This window comes from Macrobrachium rosenbergii, chromosome 37 (genome assembly GCF_040412425.1).
Source record: "Macrobrachium rosenbergii isolate ZJJX-2024 chromosome 37, ASM4041242v1, whole genome shotgun sequence".
In the NCBI taxonomy this organism is placed as follows: domain Eukaryota; kingdom Metazoa; phylum Arthropoda; class Malacostraca; order Decapoda; family Palaemonidae; genus Macrobrachium; species Macrobrachium rosenbergii.
In genome coordinates, this window is record NC_089777.1 from 12767929 (window position 1) to 12788213 (window position 20285).

At 33.9% G+C, this 20285-nt stretch overlaps 1 protein-coding gene across 1 annotated transcript in view; it reads right to left on the bottom strand.

Moving 5' to 3' along the window:
• Nucleotides 1-3137: 3137 nt before the first annotated feature.
• mus312 (mutagen-sensitive 312) overlaps nucleotides 3138-20285 on the bottom strand; it is a 65062-nt gene continuing 47914 nt past the window's right edge. Inside the window, 5 exon segments of the mRNA XM_067081159.1 lie at nucleotides 3138-3492; nucleotides 10485-10648; nucleotides 13575-13663; nucleotides 15946-16153; nucleotides 19167-19329. Coding sequence (XP_066937260.1) covers nucleotides 3373-3492; nucleotides 10485-10648; nucleotides 13575-13663; nucleotides 15946-16153; nucleotides 19167-19329 — 744 coding nt within the window. The 3' untranslated portion in view covers nucleotides 3138-3372.

Genomic DNA, 20285 nt, shown 5'->3' on the forward strand with positions numbered 1-20285 from the left:
AGTAAAATGCTCTATGTTTGTTGCATAAAATATACCACAATGACAAACATCCTCTGCACTCTTCTTTACATGGTCAAGCTGTTTTTGCTTGCAACACTAGGCAGGCTGCTGCTGCAAAAAATATGTCACCTTCTAGCAACAAGTTTAATACTATTCAGTTTGGGGGGAGTTCTGCCTTGGCTACAGCTAAAATGTGGAATAGTTTGCCTAGTGCAGTTGTGGAATCTTCTGATCTCCAAATATTTAAGCAAGTAGCAAATTCATTCCTGCTTTCTGCTGATGTCTGCTGAATATCAGTTATGTTTTATTTTCTATTCCCTCATATTTATTTATTTATCACCTTTTCCTATAATCTGTCTCTCTCTGCAGGTTGATTACTTTGTGGAAGCCCTCCTGGGTTTTCAGCTTGAGATTTAAGAAATAAAGACAGAAAGAAAAGAAAAATACTAAACTTGCAGCTCCATAACTCAGTATGGCTGAGTTTGCAACACTGGACTGTACATTTTTCTCAGATGGAAGAAGTCTCTTTTCCTTCCCTAACTTTCTGAGGGGAGAATATAAACTCTAGCATTCAGATTTCTGCAATTTGCATAAGAAGTGGCTTAAAAATCTTTTTATATACACTTAGTGTTTTGTATGAAAAGTACATCACTTTTACAAAAATGTTAATTCAAACATACTACTATCACAGAAATAATTATGAGGATATGCAATTCAGTGGAAGAAATGTGTGATTTGAATAGATCTATCTTTAAAAAAATAGGTCTGACAGCATTGTCAGCTACAAAAAGACATACTACCACCATATGTACACATAAATGCAAAAAATAAATAAATGAATAAAGAAATAAATAAATAAATAGGGTAACATTAATAGCCAGATAGAAAATTCACATCTACTGTATCTATAGGCACTATAGGAACTGAGTCAAAATCCACTGACTTTTAGTTTGGTAGATATTTCTGAACTTTTTGAAGCACTGTAGTATGTTTTTAGACAACTTTATCTGTCAAGAAACATAAGGGAAATAATGTGCCCCGTGAACAAAACATGTATCAAATATCCCCAATGGATGCAATTTACCCAGTTGGCCAAATGCACCCAGTGCACTAAAAGTATCCAGAGAACAAAATCTACATAATAAAATATTACCTATTGAACACAATTAACCAATAGCCAAAACTTACCCAACACACAACACATATTATATAGGCCAGTGTACCCAATGAACAAAACGCAATAGACAAAATGTGTCCAGTGAACAAGACATATTATATAGGCCAGTGTACCCAATGAACAAAACGCAATAGACAAAATGTGTCCAGTGAACAAGATGTTCCCAATTAACAAAAAGCACTCATCTGATATATTCATTACATCAATTGGGCACAATTTTTTCACATGTTGCATTTGGCCCCTTTGGGTTATGTTTTGTCAACTGGGTAAATTTTGTTTGCTGTACTTTTTGTCTATAGGGTACATTTTGTTTATTGGCTTTCTCAGCAGGGACCGCTGGTTAAAAAATAACATTGGAGACTGGGAGCTTGGCATATTGCTTCTACAAGTTTGAAAATATCTCCACTCATCAAAACCAGTGGCTTTTAACTCAACTTCTGATAGTTTAACAGATATATTCATTCCTTCTATCAAGAAAGTACTGCTCCTTGATATATACAATTGTTTACATTCAACAACGAAAATCACGATTACAGATGGCACTAGTTTGTGTCTCAATGTCAGTTGAACTATGTTCATTCTGTATCAAAAATTTTAAAAACAAACCTACACTAACAGATTGCAAAAAAAAAAACATCCCATGGGGTACATACCTCATAAAAGTCCAACATATTTCCCCTACAAGACTCTTGGACTTAATATTAGTAACTGAATTTATCTATGAGACTTGAGTGGGGCAGTTCTTAGTCACTTGTCAACCTTCCCTGAAATTTTTATAAAATTCATTGAAAATCAATACTTTTATTGCTTTATTTATTTATAAAAATTCATCACACTGAAAATATCCATCATACTAATTTTATTTTTTTGTAAAAATTCATCTGCAATAAAAACCTATCACATTGAATTTTTTTGTCATAAGCTCATCATGTAGACTTTTCTCAACAAAACAAATACTTCAATATAATTTCATAATGAATTTTTTTTTTTGCAAAAAACTTATTTACAAAAGGTGAAAATTTCATGGAAATTCCCATCATGATTTCTTTTATATTAAAGGGCTCCCATTACTCAACAATTGAACAATGACTTTAGAAAGGAAGATCCTTCCAAAGTGTCTTTTCATTTCCTTACGGCAGGTCCCAGGGGCCACCTTTTCTGCATTCCTCTATAGCTTTGATAAACAACAAAAGCACTTGAGCCTGAGTCTTGATGGACACCAACATTTAACTCAAAACATATATCTGGTATGGTTCATAAAGGGTTCTTATATCTGCAGACATGTAATTTTATTGAAACATGCTTTAAGTCTAGACTAGACTGCTTAAAAGGTTTTCCATTTCATAATAATAATAATGATGTAGCCCATGGTCAAGAGATGTTACGTTGAGCCACCTTTTGTAAATAATATTTCAGTGTAGAACTTCAACTACCTTTTGGGCCAAGCTTCATGTTCTCCAGTGTCAACTTCCAATTACTGCTGAGGTATGATGAGGTTACACAGCCTTATGACAGTCTTTATTTCCTGTACTTCAAAAGTTTGGAAGTTTTATATTCAGTGTTCAGGATTTTGATGTTGATAAGCCTTAGGGAGACTGTAATGTCACTTTAAAAGGCCGTGCACCATTGTCATAGTTATTCCTTTACTTTATCCACCAAATGTCTATGCATACTTTATATATATATCTTTGGGTGAATCTTTTACCTTATTATCTTTATACAGTATTATTCTGCTGTGCTTCTCAACATTAGAATATTACTTCACATGTGAGGCTTCTATTTTGTATAAAATTCTTGTCAAATTGATATAGTAGCCTCGTTTTATACTTGCTCCATATGAATTGGTTCCTTTTTTATATAGGAAATATTGTCTTATACTAAATTCAATGTTTCCTATACCTTACAGCAGTGCTTATGCTGCAAATCTGTGAGCACTGCTGAGGATAAACAAACACTTGTACAGTTTTCAAATATTTATTAACAAAATATATTGCTACAAAGGATTACAGTACTCTTACCACATTAATACATGTGATTAAAGTTATTTCATCTTAGTAATATTAATTTTCCATTGTTTCCACCTTAGTCAAATTAAATAAACTAAATGCACTGAACTATATCACAGATGTTCATTAGTCACTGAATTGAAATCCTTTGTCTGTTAAAAAACATAATAAATAATACAGTATCACCATTTACGGATTGTTCCTTTTAGATCTTTTAGGTGATTTACCCGGAGTACCAACACTCTTCCTCTTACACTTTCGACCTCGTTGGCGTTGCCTCTGTCCTTGATGAGTCCTGAAGGTGATGCACTGGCAAAGGCAGAGATACTTTTATCCAGATCATTAAATAAACTGAGTACATGCTTATTATTATCATTATTCTGAAGGGTCTAACCAAACAAATGAATTGTTGATAGACTTATAAGGATCTTCTTTCGAATAAGGGGTATAAACTGGAGCAAAACAAAGTTAAAGAAGTTGGATAGCTAGTTGGGAAGATACTACAAGGAAATGATGAAAAAAGAGACAAAAATGTAGGTAGCTCGGAGCAAATGGGTGCTGCAAAGAACCTTCTGTAGCACATTGTGCATGGTCCCCCTACATAGATAGAACCAGCTTATCTCCGTACTAAATTTTCAATTTAAGACGACCTCAGCAACACAGACCCAGTGATTTATTAAAAAAAAAAAGTATATGAATAATCATCATGTAAGACTCAATAAAACTAGATGCAAATACCATAAAACTTATAAATATGCCCAACTTTTATCTTAAAATATTTCTCATTGATAATCAAACTCATTTGACTTCTGTACCAAAGCCAGTAAGTTCTTGGCAACATAGTAATCAGGCTAGATTTAATACAATATAATGGACATTAAATTACCATTTCAGTACTGTATAGGATGACCTAATATCTTATAAGATAGACATTTTCACCATCAAAATCTATTTTACAAAGAGAAGTTCATGATGTCCACATCAGGCACTTCAGTAAACTTTTAATTCTGTTTCCAAACAATGGCAAACCATTGTCTTAGGGAGGCTACTGGCAATGCTTTTGTATAATCTGGATGATTATTCAAGGCAGGAGTTTGTAACTACAAAACAGAAAATTCATTTTAAAAATTTTCATTGCCTAGAAGGTAGACCACCTTACAATGGTGGGAGACAAGCCCAGCTTCTTTGTTTGTTCCTGATGATGATGATGATGATTATTATTATAATTATTATTCAAAAGATGAACCCTATTCATATGGAACACGCCCAAAGGGCCACTGACTTGAAATTCCAAAGAATATGGTGCTCATTAGAAAGTAACAGAAAGTAAAGAAGTAAACACAGAAAAAAGAAAAAGAAAAATTAGCAAAAAGAAAAAGAAATTAGCAAATTAACAGATACGAAAGTCAGTATATTATTAAAATACAAGGAGAATTGTATTAGGGTAGTAATGCATTACATCTTTACTTGAATTTTGAAGTTCCAATTGCACGAATCTTCAAGGAGACTGTTCCACAGTCCAAAAGTGTGTGAAGAATAAAGGACCTCTGGAACTGAGAAGTTTGACAGCACGGCATATTTTCTACATACTGGTGCAGCTGTTCAGCAGATCTGGTTGCTCTCAGCACAAAAAAAGGGTCAGGGATCAATTGTGAATGTGGAATATCTCTGTTGAAATGCAACTGAATACTTGACAGATCTTATCTACAAGGCTCTGGCAAATTTGCTTAGGCATTTTGGTCATTTAAATAACAAAAGTACATATACCAAAGGCAATCACACACAGTGGACTCCCGCCTATTCGCGGTTACAGATTCACGGTTTCATCTATTCACGGATTTCTCTGTGGAACATATATACACATTATTCACGGAAAATTCGCATATTCAAGGTATTTTTCATAGAGAAATATTCACATATTACTGTATTTCATATAATTTTACTAAATGCACTTTTTGTGATGAAACTATTAAAATATTCATGTATAAGCATTTTTATGGTTTGTTTTGATGTTTTGAACTATCAAAATAGGCAGTTATAAGTGTCTTTAGAGGGTGTCAAGCATTCGTGGATTTTAGCTATTCATGGGGGTAGTGGTATGCATCCCCCATGAATACCGGGACTAGACTGTGTATATATGATCCTAAAAAAAAGAGCAATAGCAGCAATATTCAAAAGTCAAAACAAATGATTTAATAATGAGGTGAACAAAAAACTTAAATTGAGAAAAGGGCATTTTCAAAAAGGTGATAATAAAGTAGATTTACAAACCAAACAACAGCAGACTGAAGAAAAAGGGAAGAGAAAAAACAAATAAAAAGAAATTCCATAATTTCTCTTCAAAACAAAACTGGGGAGAATCCTAAAAGGATATCTCACGTTAATGGAAACACTCAAAAGATTGAATCCAGCAATTCCTTCCTCCCACTGGGTTAAACATGCACATACTGCCACTCTCTTAGTAATTTTTTTAGCTATCATCCATATGCTATACTTCAGAAGTTATGCATCTAGGAAATTCATCAATGTGAACTGAGGCTAATTATAACTGACTGGTTTGTTGTGAAACAATAAAAAATATGTTAAACAATTTCATTCTTCATGTATGCACCACCAATCTTAAAAATTTTGCAGTTTTCATGGCACAGAAATTGAATCCTTATGCCTTGCATTGCAGTAGTAGGAAGTTTCATACAGTCTATAGCAATGTCTTCAGCCTGACATGAGTACTTTGTACAGTTCTGTAAGTTTCAAAAATAATGATATACAAAATATTATGTACAATACTTTATCAAATACAGTTAATCCTGTAATACATACTTTAATACTACACCAACAGGAAAGGTACCTAGTATGAATAAAAAAAAGACAGAATAAACTACATAAGTGAGAGATAGCACGGGGAAAAAAATTAAGATATAAATTCTATAAAATGACATTCATGTGAACCTCCTCTATGAAAAAGCCATTGCACCAAGTTTGAACCTCTCAAGTTTCAACAATTCGGTTATGTGACTATGAAGATCATTTCATTATTTGGCCATAATTGGAATAATATTTCTTAAAAAAACAGTGAGGTACTGAACCTAACAGACAAGGCAAGGCAGTTGTAATTAACTGCACATCTAGTAATGTCTGGGAAGGTCTGAATGCAAAGGGACCCCAGAATTATGAAAAATTTTTATTAAATATGAGTACTGATCTAACTAAATGACAGTGCCAAAAATTAATAATAAGAGGAAGTCAAATTTTTATTCAACAATTTAAAGGATGAGTCAGCTACTGAAGATCAATCCAGAAATAAAGAATAAAAACATTTACCCATGATCGAAATGTCTTCAAAGATCTCGCAAGACTAGTGCACCAATTTTTTGTGCTATTGAAGAAGAGATGGATTAGATGTTTCCCTAATGAGAATTTAAGTTGAGAATGACACTTAAAATGCTGAATGAGTTACATTCTAGGTGAGAAGAGTTCAAGAGGAACTGATGAAAAGCACAACACACGAAGTACTCTACACTGCATCACATACAAAAAGCAGAATTGTTTTTGGCAGTGTTATGTAAATCAGTGTTATTCAAGTTTAATTGAAACTGTAGTGTTACTTTCAAATGCAATGATGCTCTTCCTTACTTTTCTGGTTTCTTTATTTCCCAGTGCCTATTCTTTTACATTCATTATCTACTTGAACACTGTTACTACAACTCTGATCTGCCTATAGTAAAAATGTAGATGCATGTGTTGAGGAAGACTGAACACTTAAAACTGTAGTTTAACTAACCACCTGGTCCAAAAATTTACATCCACATGTACATATTTTTTCCTTGACTGCTTCCCATAAGTCATAAATGTAAACCTTTTATTAGAGTTAAATAATAAACAATATAATTTTATTTCTATTTTTTATATTTTCCATTTTGTTTCCTCTATAACACTGTCTTCTCTATAATGTAATTACTTCTTCCTGTGTTATCAGATCTATTTGGTTAAATTTATCAGTACTTCTCTATACTTCTCATCTTTAGACACTGATTTTTTCCCTTATCACAAGTACAGACTATTTTGTGGCTACCACCTCAGTAACTTAATTTACTTTTTACATTTTCTACCTGAGGCCTACATGAATACTGCACACAAAAATTATCAAAGGATCATTATATTACCCTGAAAGCATAACCATTCAATAATTTGAGATTAACATGATTTACCTGAAGTAGAAAGGAAGCATAGGCTAAGGTCATATTCATAGTTCTTAGCAGACTTATCAACCAGACAGCACAGTAATCCAAAAATATTTCCTACTAAGCCCCAATAGAACTAACTGTTAATTCACAGCCTTGATTTCAACAACTTTTGTCAAAGCCACAAGATCATATGTCATGAATTTGACAAGAGGTGTTTCAAAAGTGCATTTACAAATTTTACCTTCTGTGTTTCACATGGAAAAAACATTTGACTAGTTTTAAACCAAACTCAAAGCTGACACCCTATGATTCAGTTTGTTGAGTACCTTATCTACTCACTCTCACATTGCACATAATGCTGGGGAACAATCTTAACTGACCAAGACATGTAATAGTACTGGCAGCAGCACTAACGATGCCTCAGATACTTTGCTGGCCATAGACATTCCTCAGAACAGCATCTGACAAACTGGACAGACAAGGCAATATCCATGAAAGCATTCCTTATCTCTTATCAAATACAATTAATATCAAGCTTAATGAAACCTAGGCATCTGCGGGCCAGGGAGAGTATGCCACCCCAAATCAGTACCAGTCCCAAGCCTGAATAAACAGGGATAGTTAGAGTCAAGACAGGCATCGGTCTGTAAAACACCTGCCAAAACCAACTGTGAAATGAGCTAAGATAGAAACTGCTGGAAGAGGCTCATTAACCCGACTGGACGTATCGTAAGTCGAATAAAATTGTCTGTCGGGTGACGAGTGGACGTACCGTACGTCGACTACAAAAAATTTCAACCTTCGGTCAACTTTGACTCGACCGAAATGGTTGAAAAATGCAATTGTAAGCTAAAACCCTTACATTCTAGTAATATTCAATCATTTACCTTCATTTTGCAACAAATTGGAAGTCTCTGGCACAATATTTTGATTTATGGTGAATTTTTGAAAAAAAGTTTTTCCTTACGTCCGCGCAAGGTAACGCGGCCGAAATTTTCAGAAATTCTTTCGTCATTTTGTCGTAATTTTTGCACCGTTTTGTATTAACCATTACATAAGTTTTATATATGAAAATGTGTGCAATTTCATGTAAAATACAACAAAAAACAACCCATGGTTGTAGCTTTTATCAGTTTGGAAATATTTTCATATAAATCACGATAAGTGCCAAAATTTCAACCTTCGGTCAACTTTGACTCGACCGAAATGGTTGAAAAACGCAATTGTAAGCTAAAACTCTTACATTCTAGTAATATTCAATCAATTACCTTCATTTTGCAATAAATTGGAAGTCTCTAGCACAATACTTCGATTTATGGTGAATTTTTGAAAAAAACTTTTTCCTTACGTCCGCGCACGGTAACTCGGCTGAACATCTCAGAAATTCTTTGGTCACTGTGTTGTAATGTTTGCACCGTTTTATATTAGTCGTTACATAAAGTTTTATATATGAAAATGGGTGCAATTTCATGTAGAATACAACAAAAAATAACTTATGGTTGTAGCTTTTATCAGTTTGGAAATATTTTCATATAAATCACGATGTGCCAAAATTTCAACCTTCGGTCAACTTTGACTCGACCGAAATGGTAGAAAAATGCAATTGTAAGCTAAAACTCTTACATTCTAGTAATATTCAATCATTTACCTTCATTTTGCAACAAATTGGAAGTCTCTAGCACAATATTTCGATTTATGGTGAATTTTTGAAAAAACAGTTTTTTCTTACGTCCGCGCGGTAACTCGGCCGAACTTCTCAGAAATTCTTTCGTCACTTTGTCGTAATGTTTGCACTGTTTTATATTAGTCGTTACATAAAGTTTTATATATGAAAATGTGTGCAATTTCATGTAGAATACAACAAAAAATAACTCATGGTTGTAGCTTTTATCAGTTTTGAAATATTTTCATATAAATCACGATAAATAGAAAAAATTCGACCTTCGGTCAACTTTAACTCGACCGAAATGGTCAAAAACTGCAATTTTAAGCTAAAACACTTACAGTCTAGTAATATTCAATCAATTACCTTCATTTTGCAATGAACGGGAAGTCTCTAGCACAATATTTCGATTTATGGTGAATTTTTGAAAAAAACTTTTTTTTACGTCCGCACGTTACGAATTCATGCATCATTTTGTGATAATATTTTCTCTGCGTTGCTTTGATCGTTTTACAATTTTCTCTATATCAAAATCATTGCATTTAGTATACAATACAAAGATAAAAAAATAACTCATTAGCTTTAACCGTTTTGCTCATAGCGCGATTTGTATACAATTATATATGAAATTTTTTTTTGCGCTGTCATATATTTCAATATTTATATATGATAATATTTTTTTTCATTTCTGATGGTTGCATACTAAACTTCAGGCAATGACAAAAAAAGGAGCCAAAAATGAACTCTTAATCTTAAAAACTAAGCGTGCTGTGATTTTTTTTAAAAAACTTTTTCCGCAGCGCTAACTCCCAACGCCGGCATACAGCAGACACTTTTTGTAAATAGAGGCTCGGCGTTTAAGGGTTAAAAACATCAACCCCAACTACAGATTAAGTGAGGATGATGGACAGATCAAGCTGGGTTAAGAAAGACTGAACAGTACCAGGCCAAACTAGAGATGTACAGGTCATAATCTGATCAGCTTGGAACAACAGTAGACATTCAGCAATGCCATAGACACAGGCTTCACTGATGTAGAGGCCTAGAAAATTAACTAAGAGCACTTTTAATTCAGGCAAGAAGTACTTAGTTTAATGGACTTGAGTAAAGGTAGGGGCATACCATAATTTTCTCCAGTTCAAGGAACTGTTTCTCAGAGCAGACTTAAGATGGACTATGTAGCATGCTACAAAATTAGTATGTATAAGAGAACAAATGTAAATCCAATTATCATTTTTATAACATCTCAACAAGACAGCTCTCTTACTTAACATCAATCACCACTAGCAGTTCAAACCAAGAATCCTTAACTCTGGATGCTCTGTATCAGGCCCTGACTGATTAAAAGTTTTACATTACACAGTACAATGGTTACTTTTAGAGTAAGGACTTGAAAATAACTAAATTTAATCTTTTTCTGTTGCAAGATTTAAGCTCTAGTTTCAATTCCTTACCTGATCATCAAGAATATCAAGAAGGCCTCTCATGTTGCATTTCACTCCATTAGCTTTAAGTGAAGCCTGTAAATCTTCTACGAAGAAGGGTTCATAAAGTAAGACTTTCTGGTGAAATTCTGGGTCACTTCTAATAAACTGGAGGACTTGGCTGGATAAGCAACCTGCACAAAAAATGTGAATAAGTTAATTTCTCTGGCGATTTGACCTATAATTCTACTTATGAAATCTCTGCGCCATGACAATCGTATTAGAATCATACATTTAAATAGCATGTTATGTCAGCAGTTCCCAACCCTGAGGTCGCGACCTAAATGAGGGTCGTGAGACTTTTTCTTAGGGTTGTCGGAGGGTCTTAACCCTCTGGTGATCTGATGACGCGAAACCACATCAATAAATTTTTTGCCGTAAGTGCTCCGATGACGCGATTTCCGCGTCATCTGAGTTATTTTCAGGGGGAATTCACCACAAAAAAAGTCATCCGAAGAAAACGAGACCTGCGCCATTGAGTGGGCAGATCTTGGATCTACAAGAAAACGTAAACAGGAAACCGATAGGTATCGACCATGCGCCACAGTCCTCCCCGAACTCAAGCACTTCACCTCCTGTTTTGACTGGGTTCAGCATGTCTTTTTAGCACTCTCACGTTTTTTGCTTTGTCGTCATTTATCTGCGTTTGTGAAGTGCTTTCTCTTTTGTTTTTGTTATAAAAGTGTTTGCAAGTGATTGTTAAGTATTTTGAATAATATTTCAAGCATTTTTTGATAAGATAAATAGTGAAGAATTTACTTTTTTTACATATATTTCTGTCTTTCAGCTTCAATTGCTCAATTTTTTCTGGGAACACTTATTGCTTTTATGTGGGCTATTTATAGAAATTTTATTCAGTTTTCCATTGCAATTTTCACTTTTTTCTTAACGTCATTCCTTACCAAGTAATTACAAAAAATGTAAGCGTAAATATGAGCACTCAAGAACCCAGTCGAGCCACGTAGTTCGGCCTAGGGTTTATGAGTGCATGAATAATTTTTTGCACGCCTGTTTGTGCATCTGTAAGTAACTTCAATGTGCATGTATTATATATCATTCGAACAGCCATTCTTTGTACTTTATCATGCTGAATGGCAAAATGTAAAAATATCAAAGTTTCTATATAAAAACCTTTAGCGAACAATTGACTTTACGTGAAAAAACAAAACTTACGTCTTTAAGCTTCAATTGCCTAATTATTTACTGGGAACACCTATTGATTTTAGGTAACATATATATAGGAAATTTATTCAGCTTTCCATAGCAGTTTTCACTTTTTTTCTAGCATTATTTATTACCGAGTAATTACGAAAAATGTCAGCAAATATATATGCATTGAACGCTGTAGTTCGGCCGGAATTTAAGTATGCATAGATAATTTTTTGTATGCCTGTTTGTGCATCTGTAAATAAGTTCAATGTGCATATACAATATTATATATCATTCTTTGTACTTTATCGTGCTGAACAGTAAAATTTAAAAATATCAACGTTTTCTATATAATAATCGTTGTTGTATATTTTCTTAGAAAAAAAAAAATTTTCCATAATCTAACGACAACTGCTCAATTTTATTCTAACAATACACATATCTTTCTTTTCTGTGTTTTATAGGAAATTTATTCAGCTTTCTAATGCCACCTTTATTTTTTTCTATCTTTATTCCTTACTTAGGTACAATAAGAAAAGTCAACATAAGTAGGTTGGGAAATCTGATAATTACACTCCATAAAAAATTAGCACTTTTTAATTGGTAACAGCTAATTAGCAAACATATTTATAGCAAAATGATTGCTTCCACGTGAAAGTTCAAACATTCCCACACAATTTACGTATAAAATAAACTCCCCAAACCTAATTATTATACTTTTCAAGATTTCAAAAAAATATCCATGATTTTTCTTAAAAATTTCACATTCATCACATCTTTTTTATTATTTCTAGGCCTTGCAAAGATTTTCTGATTGCTTTAGGAAAAAATTCAATCATTTGCCAACATCATAAAACAAACCAGAAGCCTATGTCAGTTATAGTTTGGATGTACTGATTTTTACGAAGAAACTTTTCCGCGCGAGCCCCACTTTTCCCTCCACGGCATAAGTCGCGTACCGGGTAGCACTATAGGAACCCCTGTAAGCACAAGAGGGTTAAAAAAAATATTATAATAATTCACAACTCATCACATTCTGATTTTTAGTAATGTAGCTGATTTACTTCAGTAGGACACCGTGAAGATTCTCCTAGACACATACTTTCAACAGAAGAGTGCTGAAAAAGCACCCATACCCGTGCAATTTCAAGGTAGCCACTGAGAAAACTTTTGAGTTTCTATAATTTGTTGTAGTCTTTCTTTCAATGTGGTCCCTGGTTATTCCCAAGGTATACTACTTGGGTCTTTCACTAGCCATTTTTTATATATGATTCACTGTATTAATTTTATGAATCACTGGAATTTATCAGCAAAGTATAAAAAGCTGTGATTGCTATCCACTGACAAAAATCTTATATGTTTTTTAACATTTGTTTTCTTTTCCTTTTCAAATTTATTCAAATTCATTGTGTTGGTAAATATAAACTAATATAAATAGAATAACGTTAACTCATAAACATTTGCAAGTATAACTGTAACATGAAAAGGGGTGGGTTTATTACTACATGTTCACACATTTAGGATTGCTGGCCCAGGTTAATTAACGACTGTATTTAGGGTCACAACGAAAAAAGGTTGGGAAACACTGTGTTATGTGTTTGAACCTTGTTACATTAACTATGAAAAATTTTTAAAATACAAATAAAAAAGCAATTTGTCTAAGGGCAGCAACATTATATCAATACTTCGGAAATTATATAATGTACTAGTTTATTTATATCAACAATCTGACAGTGATGTATGAAATAAAAATGAAAACTGAAATTCAATGTTCAATCATTAAGGAGTTTAATGTAATGCAAGTATTTTTCAGATGTCATAACAATCAAAAGAAAACGATGTATGAAAACATTTGCAGAGATAAAACAAACAAGCTTTTCTAACAGGAATATAATAACTTGCACCACCAACCTTGGTGAGTAGCACTAACGGCAATGTCATCATCGAGAGCGCCCAATAACATTGATTCCTCAACACACTCCAATTCAGATACCTCACTGCTGTTGAAAAAAAAAAAATGTATAAATAATGGGGACCGTATGTGAGCAAGTAGTCAAGATGTTAAATGGAAAGTACTACTACTTGACAGAGTAATTATCATGGGCTGAAATTTTTTTAGAATAACAACAAATGCAGAAATATTTTTCAACACACTTGCAGATAATCTGTATCACCTTTCATGTGGTCTGGATAAACAGAAAAAGAATGTTCTATGTGCACTCAACACTCATTCATTTAAACCTAATCCTGAATTCTAAAAAAGGCAATGTTTCCATACATACAAATTCATATTCTAATGTGTCTTTGTCTGTCACAGCTTATGAGACTAGGCCATTAAAAATTGACAAACAATACCATGTGGGTACCAACAGTGTTTCTTCATAGAGGTCCCGTTAGCAGGGTATCTTACACATTAGGGGCAGTAGTAGGGGAATTTTTAATGCCATCAATTCCCCGTTTCATTTGTTTCTACCTTTTACTTTTCCTTGTTTCTTTTGGTCTCTTCCCATTTGGCTGGCCAACTTCATAGCCAACTTAACTGCGATATGCTTCAATATCTACCCTTCATTTAAAAAAAAATTCCTTCAGCCACCCACAGGAGTATCTAATAATCATTCATTGGGCTTGTAAAATTATTTTATAATAATAATAATAATAATATAATAATAATAATGAGTGAAGTGGGGCTAACCAAAAGAATAATAATAATAATAATAATAATAATAATAATAATAATAATAATAATAATAATAATAATAATAATAATAATAATAATGAGTGAAGTGGGTTAACCAAAAGAATGAACCACTTGTTCATTCATATAGTCATGGATGCCCAAACAGCGTATCTGATAGTTTAGATAATTATTACTTTATCCATATATGAATTTACTGATGATTATGATACAACTCCTGAAGGAAAGAAGAACCCCACCTATTTTAGCGAAGAAGGAAATCTGTTAAAAGAATTTAATAAATTTGCTGGTAGGTTTGTAGTTTGCTGTGGACTGGTGTATTTTGCATGTAAATGGATGGATGAAGTGGGGTGTATGCCAGTGTTTTCTGTGACTGATGCAACTGGAATGCGTAAAGTTGTGCATGATGTGTGTGGACACATGGGAAAAATTCAAACCATGGAAATTTACGACAAGGATTTATACATAACATCCAAGTATCACAAACGGAAAGATCAGAGAAATTATATGTCTATCTATTCCATGATTACACATGTATATCTATTCCATGATTAAGTATGAATGAGTCATGTGAAATTATTGCTTCACTACCTGACTGCAACAGGATACGCAGGTATGGTGATAATGGCATACCCAGTTATCGGCACTATTATCGCAGATTTTCGGTTATTGGTGATTTTCGGTTGTCGTCAAGCCATCAGGAATGGAACCCCCGCTGATAACCAGGGACTTCCTGTACAGTACTTGTGAACAATAAGAGAGGGGAGAATATTGTGAGAGTAGTGAGACACTTTGTTACCAATGTGTGTGTGTGTAAGCCAATGAAAATGTTGAGTGGCAATGGTCCTGAGTTTGTAGGGAGAGTATTGAAGAACATGTTGCAAAAATTGAATGACGGAATAACTGATTTCAGCAGATTTAAAATATGTGAAAAGAGTGAGAGAATGGGGTAAACATGAAATTCTGGATGGATGTCAGATTATAATTAAAAGTGAATGATATTCTGATAATGAATGAATTGACTGAAGAGATGCAGTTAGTGGGTGCTGCATTAGGGGAATTAGAGGAAATTGCAGTGAGTAACTCTAATTGATTTGCACAAGAGGGAGACTTTTATGGCCTACAACTGGTGAGTTTGGAATGAGAAAGGCTGATAAGTTTGTAAAGAAAATGAAATGACATGAAAGAGTGGTGAATACACATAAGCTATCAAGATTATAAAGAATTTTCTTAACATCCCTAGAGCAAAATCCAGATTTTGTAACAACAGGTTCAGGATGACAAGTATCAGGTTAGATGGAAAGCTGGTTAAGCAAACACTAGTTATACTGGCAAGAACATTAATACATGTCTACCATAAATATTAGTCAAGAAGTGAGAGTTTTCAGCAGAAGAGAGGTGCAGGCTCCTCTAATGAAGGTCCCATTCATCTTTCAAGCACCAATTCACACACACTTTACCTTGTGATTCAGCATTTGGTTTGTCCGTCCTAGCTGGGTGTTAAGGCTTAGGTAAAAGTTCAGTCTTGTAATCTGTATGAAGATGACTAAATTAAACTAAGAAAACATCATGTATCTTAAAGCATACCTTGTGCTGGAGGACTGTGACAAATTTAGAGGACTGTCCTCTTCCTCCTCTTCTTCAATTCTGTCTTGAACGTTGACAACCTGGGACACTTTGTTGTTTTTAGTTTTTGTGGCTGTATTCTTCTTTGGCTTATCATCTGTATTTTTAGTCTTCTTGGAATTTTTTACTGCCAGCCCTTCTTGAAGGGATGCAGTGACTTTCTGTTTACCTGTAATAAGGATTTAAACTGAGTAGTACTTCAGAATCATCTGTGAGAGATACATGACACTATGCTACAATGGATTTTGGAAATAATAAACTATCAACCACTCTGGCAAACATAGTACAAGGTTCCCAAAATAATCTATCACTAACCACAAGCTAGGAAATTCACAAAGCACCTAAAATCTGAGAATGAATAAATCTTACTCTGGAACCCAAGTGTTGCAAAAATACTACTGAGTTTCCTAAATTAAGATTTAGTTCAAATTAATAAAACCTTTTAAAAATTTCCTTAAAAATATATCACAATACACATAAATCTATGTAAACTCCATAAAACTGCATCATTTTAAAAGGCTGGTAAAATAAAAATACTGATAACTAAAAAACATCTATAGCTCATGATGAAAATTTTTTCAGAAACCAGAATATACCAGTAACTGAAAGCAACTTTTTCTATAAGTATCCAAAGATAAAGATGATTGCCATCCTCATCTCAGCACTCTGAGAGAACTGACAAGACTGGGGATGCTCAGCAAACTTACGCCTCACAGCCAAATAGCCTATGCATCATGAATCAATACTCAAGGACTTACCATAATTTATAAGGGCATAACCTATCCCCACCTGATGCATTCCATCAGAGAATCAACCTAGTAATTTAATGCCTTTTATGGTCGCCACAAAAAAACTTTCTTACGAGTCAAGTGTTCCTTATTTTCATCTTAATTGGAAAAAGTCCATACTTAGGAAAAGAATTTCTTTATAAAATTACACTGCTGAGTGGTTTGTTCTTTACTATCTACCCACGGCAGATGAACTAGCGCCTAACCAACACTTCATTTCCTTGCTTATAGACTTCAACAATAATGGGCCCTGTAGTGTCTAAATGCTTAAGATTCAGTTTTCTCATGGACTGCAATACATTTCTGTAACCGCAAAAATATTTTAGCATTTTTTCTTTGTCTGGTAAAGTTTTTTGGTAACAAAACAAAACTATCAATTTAGCAATAAAAAATAAAGATCATCTGCAGATCTCAAACTGAGTATGGAAATGTAGATTTTGAGGAACTATATGTGTTCAATAACAGTTCTGAATGTTTCAACAGCTTTACCTACCCAGATTCTAACATTTCAAATTGAGTTTATGGCTTCATAATTAAAGGAGCTGGAAGATGTCAAAGACACATATGATAATTTTGGTAAAGGTAATATCTTCTGTTACTTCATCATTACAGAAAAATGAATAGGCCACCAAGTGTACGACTTCACACATAGCATTCATATAAACCTGAAAGGAAGTCCAGGAACTATGGGCTGCTCCAAAAGCAAGAGCTCATACTGTCATAAGGCCAGCTTAATCTAAAGCAACAACAACAACTCCAAGAAAGTCTTACTGAATAAACACCTATGAACTTTATGCTGTGATTAAGAAACTCTTTGTTTATTTACAAAGAGGTCTGAATGAACACCTCTTACAAGACATAAATGAACCACTAGTAATATTGTACCTGATAATCTGCAGGTTTGCTTTTCTGTTGTTATAACTTTAATTTGCTTGTAAATAAGTTGCAATTCTACTACTGCCATCTACAAAACATGTGAGAAAAAGTCATGGAAATCTTGAATTTTTAAAATGTATCCTAAGAGATAATCTTCACAGTGATACTTATTCCTTATTAAAAGTTTACCCAAAACAACCATAAAATCATTAGAGAACTACTCAGCAAATACTTTTACATGCTGTATACTGGCACATATATTTTTGCAAGTAAAAGACATGCATAGACCTTTATCATAACAAATCAGCTTGCTGACTTTTATTGAAAGAAAAAAAAAAGGATCTACAAACAGAAGGTTCTGCAAGCTTTAGTTACCTCAATATGCAAAAACTCACATTACCCTTCAAAAGCACACACCAAATTTATAAGTATACTGCACAGTAATACCCTTGGTGATTGTAAAATAAATACAACATACAATAGAATACAAAACAATAAATCAAATTGCAACACTGAAGTACCAGATCTAATGGCGATCAAGAGGGTGATACAAAATGGAAGTATTACGAGCACTTGATTGGTCACCAATGAAAGTTAGTAAAAACAATCTTCTTTGGCAGGTGTTACCATTACTATGAATTAGTTTAATGAGAACACCAAGTCAAATTTCTAATCTATCAGAGGGTCATCTGAAGGGACATTATAATGAGCTTAGGCTATTTGCTGACACCAAGAGGTATATATAATGTCATAACAAAATTTCTATTATTATTAGTTTAATCAGACAGGAAGTAAAATTCTAAGTTTTATTGCAAATTCAAGTAATTATTTCTTTTATTGCTACAAAACAGACATTAACTGAAAGCTTAATACAGGGGCTGTGTTTCTCTTTTATCCAGTCTTGGGGATCAACCTAGTTTCTGACGTTTTATACCTGTTCCCCAACCCGCCCCCCACAAAAGAGAACAGATAAAAAGTCAAGGCTTTGGTAAGTCATCTTCTATTATGGGGACAGGAAACTAGATTATCCCCAAGACTCAATAAAGAGTAATGCTGAACTTTGAGTTAGTGTCTGTTTTTTTAATAGAAAAAACTGAATTAAAATAACTATTGGAATTTCCAACAAAGCTTAGCTTTTTCCCTCTCGTCTGGTTAAACTAATAATATTAATACATTTTGTAATGGCAGTATTTATACCTCTTGCTATCAACTTATACCATAAGCTCAGTAAAATGTCTCTGTGAAAACAGCTTTATACTGCATGGTTTAACTGCATAAATACAAGATTGTCTTAGCTATGGGAGGAATATCCTTTCTAGTATGCCTCAATATGACAATTACTTCTTCATTTTTGACAAACACCAGAGATTTTGTAAAGCAAGGCATGTCTATAAAAGGCAAAATCAGCTTACAATACATATTAATGATATAAATAACAGACATAGAGCATACTATCATTATTACTCAAGCTGAACAGCATGCACCACTAACCTAAGGAAGTTAAATAGATAAATTTACCAGTTTTTGTCTTAGCATGTTGTGGCTGTAATGGAGTATCACAGTAACTACTATCAGCCTCACTATCAGTAACCAGTGGATGAGTCTTTTCATAGACGTGTTCCAGTATAACAATTGCTTTCTTCCGGCTAATGGGCTTAATCCCATATCTCTTGAGCTCTTTCTGAAAAATCATCCAAGATATTATAATAAGAATTTGAAAAGGTAGGTATTAGAGCTAAATTAATAAAAAATGACATTTTTATAATAAAATAAAGTTTTATATATACTTACCCAGTAATTACATAGCTATTAGTTTCTTTTAACTGGCAGCTCAAAATTTTGAAATTGCTGGTCCGCTAGTTTGTTATGGTTATGGCAACAAGCCCCGCCCACTTTCCGGTGTAAGAGAAGGTACAACACAGCAAAGAGCCTCAATTTGTTTATGCCCTTATGTCCAAGTGAGGGGAGGCAGGTGGTCTTCGATTATGTAATTACTGGATAAGTATATATAAAACTTTATTATAAAAATGTCATTTTTATATAAGTAACTTACCCAGTAATTACATAGCTGATTCCCACATTGAATGGAGGTAGGAATGTTGGGCATATCTACCCCAAAACACCATTAACAGTAATGAGTTTGAGAACAGAAATTTGCTAACATTGAATCAATGTTGTTGAACCTTTCCTGATAAGAGAGTTGCTACTGTAAGATACTGCCTCTGGTTGGCGCTCATCTTATCAAGTAGAGGCGAGGCGGTAAAGCCTTGAGAGCCTACTATTACAGTGGGTGCTTTGTAGCGATGGACTAAATTCCGACGGCTAGCAAAGTACAACAAGATGCCCCTGCCCAGGGCACAGTACCACACGAAATAACCAGAGTAAATAGTCACCATAACCACCAAAAACCAAATTAAAAACACCAATACCCAACCATACCACCAAAAGAATGGAGGGTACTCCAGGTACATACTACTCCCAGGCTCCCCAAAACTCAACACCCTAGGCAAGGCAGAGACTGAAGAAAGGACATTGCTTTCTATGTTTCCTTCCCCAACACCACTCCAGCCGCGTAAAACGGACCCAAGGTACTGCATTAATCATAAGTCGTCTTGATATCCCTTAAAATAATGCGAT